This window comes from Crocodylus porosus, unplaced genomic scaffold (assembly GCF_001723895.1).
Source record: "Crocodylus porosus isolate Cpor-Errol unplaced genomic scaffold, CroPor_comp1, whole genome shotgun sequence".
Lineage (NCBI taxonomy): Eukaryota > Metazoa > Chordata > Crocodylia > Crocodylidae > Crocodylus > Crocodylus porosus.
Genome location: NW_017728927.1, coordinates 14,470,647 through 14,475,714, shown reverse-complemented (window position 1 = coordinate 14,475,714; position 5,068 = coordinate 14,470,647). Strand labels below are relative to the sequence as shown.

Below are 5,068 nucleotides of genomic sequence, written 5' to 3'. Positions count from 1 at the left end.
TCGGTGAGATCATCTCTTTGTCACAACGTTGCAGATTACACGAGGCAAACGCAGCCGAAGTCCCCGAGACGGGATATTAACAAGAGCCAACTGCCCGCTGCAAATGTCAGGGGCGGAGAACCAGCTTTCCTGCTTACACATTTGAAAACTTGCATCACACTTCTCCTACTTGTTCCTGCGTCGGCATATGGGTGACACACAACCCCCTGAGGGCTGGAGAAGCAGGGAGGGGGCGACCGCTCGGCAGGAGCAGACGGGACTCAGCCCAGGCGTTTGTTCATCCACAGATTCATAGCCATTAGGGCTGGAAGGGACCTCAAGGATCATCAAGTCCAGCCCCCCGCCCCAGGGGCAGGAATGATGGGGAGAACATCAATTGTCACTCCGCTTCAGATTTACTTGACAGATAACGTTGACTCACAGGGGTTTAACGTGGGTATAAATATTTTCTCCGCCCTCAGTCGAGGCTGTCTAATTCTCACTTCCTCCTGCAAAAAATGCATCGGTGAGGTGCTCAGACCCCACAGCGAACGTAACACGTTTCAGTCGAGTGCCGTCGATCTAGGACGCCACCTCGGGCCACAAGATGGCGCCAATATTCTACCAACGCATTTACTAGGGGGAGGCCCAGGTGACAGTCCTTACTCAGGCCAACCCCAGGAGGGGACTGCGCAGGATGATAAGCTTCCCCACTGGCCACTACGGAGACCAGAAGCAGGGAGCACAGCTGTAAAGGACAAGAGGGGAGGTCCCTGGACGCCCCAAAGGGTTTCCACTGGAACGCTGAGTGATGAGGAAAGCGAGGCAGGGAAGGGGTGGGTGTTGCACTGTCTTCCTGTCTGGATCTGCGTATCTCCGTGTGATCTAGGCCTCTAGGGTAACGAGTAAGCGTTTTGGACTCCATTTTCCAAGGCTGATATGTCTCTTGGCTTCTCCTGTTGCATATTCCTGGAAAAGTGAACTGTGCCTTGAAGCATCCAAAGCTGGAGCCATGGGAAAAGACTGCTTAAATAACAATGATGTCTTGGCGGAGGCAGCACTGGTCTCAAGGGCCTAGAGCAGCCTGACTGTGAGGTCCTGGCTTCTGGGAAAGGGTGACAACAAGGAGATAGTGCTGGAGTCCACCCAGATATAGGTGGCTGGTGACTGTTGATAGTTGGGGAGGACGATGTAAAGGTTCTGGTGGTACGCAGCAGGTTCAGGGCAGGTACTCTGATGTGCTCGGATCTGCCCCGGGCCACTGGGCTGTGCACCAGCCTGTGCCATGTCTGGATCAGCCCTGAGCCATCAGGGCCATGTGCCAGTCTCTGGTGTGCCCAGATCAGCCCCACGCCATCGAGACCATGCACCAAGCTCTGGAGTGCCCGAACCAGCCCTGCACAATTGGGGCCAGGCTGGGCACCAAGCTTGGCATGCCCAGACTGCCCCCATGCTGTCAGGGGAGCCCCCCCCAATGCTGCAGGGCCAGTTTGGGCTCACCAGAGCTTGGCCTCTGACCTCAATGGCATAGGTATGGTCCCCGAGCCCTGGCCCTTCAACCCCCTCCCATATCTCTTATCCCCTAGGCTAACTTGCAGAACAGCTCCTGAGTCCTGTTTGAAGCAGGGTGCAAGGTGCAGCTGCCAGAGCCGCTCCCACCACTCTGCCTGTACTGCCAGCCATGTGTGCGCACACGTGTGGGACCCCGAGACAGAGAGTGAAAAATGTTCACCTAGGGCAGGGGCAGGCAATTATTTCGGGGGGAGGGCCGCTTGATGAGTTATGGTGCCCCACCCCCTGGTCGCCACCTTGGGACTGGAAGTCCCGCCCCCTAACCCCTGACCTTTGCCACCAGAAGTCTCTCCCCTTGCCCCTAGAAGTACTCCTTTTGGAGTGGTGGCCTTGAAACCAAAAGTTACACCCTGTCATGTGGTCTGTGTCATAAGACTCACCCACCCAAAACCAAACTATCCCGCTCGCCATATCTGTCCTGACCCATCCCTGCCTGCCCCCCCCCCCCGTGGCACAGCAGAAGCCAGCCCAGGCCCAGGTCCTGTCACTGGCACAGCCCCCTCCAGTGCCGTGGGACCCCTCCCGCCCTGAGCCGCAGGGGGTTCAGCCACAGCTTTCCTCCCTGGTGCGGCCTGGCCAGCCATCCTGCCGCCTGTCAAGCAGCGGCTTCCCCATGTGCTGCTGCACTTTCCCCCCTACCTGCGCCAGCTCGTCCCAAAAGGCAGGAGCATGTGCTGCTGGGGATGGGAGGAGCCCGGCTGGGTCGGCACTGGCCGGCAGAAGTGGCGCTTGGGACTGACCGGCTCAGGCAGGGGGGAAAGTGTAGCTGAGCCCCTGCCACTCCAGCTGGACTCTTCCCATCCTGTCCCAAGCAGCACATGACTGCCACCACCTCTCGCACAGCCCGAGCCCGACCCTGCACAGCCCGAGTGGCACGGCACGGCATGGGGAAAGCCTGCACAGCAGCTGCTTTCCTGGGCTTACCTTCAGGGCAGGGCCCTTTCTAGTCCCATGCAGCGAAGGAGAAGCTGGCCCAGCTCCTCCTGCCCCTCACTGGTGCCACACGTTGTGGCTCAGCCCCTCCTGTCCCTCTCAAGGTGCAAACGTGGCCCGAGCCAGGGGTGGGGTGAGGCCAGCTGGGGTAGGCTCAGGTCAGGGCGGGTTGCCTCGCGACCAGGACCTAAGGAAACAGCCTGAGGTGCTGCAGCTGGCAGCTGGTGCTGCTGGAGGCTTTTAGAGAGGCAGCTGCCATTACCTGGGTTTTGAAGGGGCTCCGTGGGAAGTGGTTGGTGGGATGGATCTGGCCCGCGGGCCGTGTTTTGCCCACCCCTGATCTATGGCCTGATTTCCCTTTTGCACTTCCACAGGGAAGTATATTAATCTACTGCACAGTAATTGCTGGACATGTGTAGATGCTGATGCTTTACTGTACATTAAATTTGTCTTGTGTAGATGCACACAACTTGCCCAGGGTTCCATAAGAAGTGTGTGGTAGAGCAGGGAATGACCTCTATGCCCTGAAATAAGGGAATTATATTTATTTATAGTATCATAGTGCTTAGGGTCAGAAGGGACCTAAACAGGTCATCAGATCCCACCTCCTGCCCTGGGCAGGAATGGGTGTTGGGGTCATGTCACCCCAGTCAAATATCTGTCCAGCCTCCTCTTGAAGACCCCCGAGGTAGGAGAGAGCACCAGCTCCTTTGGGAGCCCATGCCAGAGCCTGGCAGCCCTAACTGTAAAGTAATGTCTCTTGATGTCCAGCCTGAACCTTCCCTGTAACGATTTGTGGTAGTTATTCCTAGTAACCCCAGGTGGTGCCCAGGGGAACAGACCTCCCTCAGTTCCCACTGGTCCCCTCATTGAATTTGTAAATGGCCACCAGATCCCCTTCTCTTGTGGAGGCTGAATAAAGTCAGGCCCTTCAGCCTCTCTTCATAGGGCCTGCCCTGCAGCCCCTTGACCATGCTGGTGGCCCTCCTCTGCACCCTCTCTGTGCTGGCCACATCCCTCCTGCAGTGCGGCACCCAGAACTGGGCGCAGTCCTCCAGCTGTGGCCTGACCAGTGCCGCACAGAGGGGGAGGATCACCTCCTTGAACCTGCTTGTGACGCATCTGTAGATGCATGACCAGGCGCTGACCGCTTCCTCGCATTGGTGACTCATGTTCATCCTGGAGTCAACAATGACTCAGATCCCTTTCTGCCACCATGTTGACAAGAAGGGAGTTCCCCAGCCTATAGGGGTGTTGCTGGTTCCTTCTCCCTAGATGCAGCGCCTTGCACCTGTCTGTGTTGAACTGCATCCTATTCTCATCCGCCCACCTCTGTAACCCGTCTAGATCTAGCTGGATTCTGTCCCTCCCCTCCAGCATGCCCACCTCGCCCCACAACTTGCTGTTGTCAGTGAATTTGGACAGCGCGCTTTCTACACCCACATCCAGATCACTGGTGAAAATGTTGAACAGTACAGGCCCCATGACTGAGCCCTGGGGAACCCCACTGCCCACATCCCTCCAGGCTGAAAACAACCAGTCCACCACCACTCTCTGGGTGCGGCCCTCCAGCCAATTTGCCACCCATCTGACTGCGGGCATCAATGCCGCAGTCACCTAGTTTTTTTGAGAGAATGTGGTGGGAAACAGTGTCAAAAGCCTTCTTAAAGTCCAGGAGGACGACATCCACCTCGACGCCCTCATCCAGGGACTTTGTTACCTGATCATAAAAGAAAACCAGGTTAGTCAGGCAGGTTATTTTTAAGCACCTTCTGTTTATTGTCGCTGAACAGCACGAGCTGACTGTGGACGGGGTCGCATGGTGAATCCAGCCTCTGCGACAGTGTCCAGATCAGACTCAGTGACCCCAGCTGGGGGGAGAAATGTAAATTTCTGGAGCAAGCCTGTGAAGAACAAGAAGAGCTCCATCTTGGCCAGGCTTTCCCCGATGCAGTTCCTACGTCCTGCAACGACAAAAGCACAGCCTTTAACACAGGAGGGTGGTGAGGAGAGACATAGGCAGTGACACAAATTACTGCTTCAGTAAGCGCATGCTTCTCTGGTAGCAGTGATGTGGTAGCAAAGACCCTGTTATCTCATCAGCACAGCCAACAAACTACTCCAAGGTCATTACAAAATCACATGGAATATTGCAGCCACAGGGCATTGCCTGTGCATCCTGCTGTGCTTCTGGGGTGCCGGCATCCCCCGCCCTGTCAGGAGGAGTCTGCCACAGATGCCAAAGAAATCCGGAGTGAAACAACTGAAATCAGAGCAACAGCCATGTGATACCTACTGTATAAACTGATTAATGGTGGGTAAATACAGGTTGATGTTTTTGAACTTTGGTATTCAAGTTAGGGTCCTAAATCTATATTTGCACAGTTGTCTACATAAGAGAATGAAATGGCTGAGTGCTTCATAATCAGATAGCTGGCATCCTGGTGTCTCTGGGAGCTAAGCCACTCATCCCTGCATTATAGCTTGGGGAATTCAGACATAGTGGGTGTGTCTACATGTGAAATTTATGTGCCTGAATTTTCATAGTTTCTAGGGTCGGAAGGGACCTGAGCAGATCATCTAG

General features: G+C 55.5%; 1 protein-coding gene across 1 annotated transcript in view; it reads right to left on the bottom strand.

Moving 5' to 3' along the window:
• Positions 1-4,251: 4,251 nt before the first annotated feature.
• The window catches only part of LOC109314747 (cytochrome P450 2W1), a 15,451-nt gene continuing 14,634 nt past the window's right edge, over positions 4,252-5,068 (bottom strand). Inside the window, exon 9 of the mRNA XM_019542075.1 lies at positions 4,252-4,448. Within this exon, the coding sequence (XP_019397620.1) occupies positions 4,261-4,448 (188 nt within the window). The 3' untranslated portion in view covers positions 4,252-4,260. The remainder of the gene's footprint in view (positions 4,449-5,068) is intronic.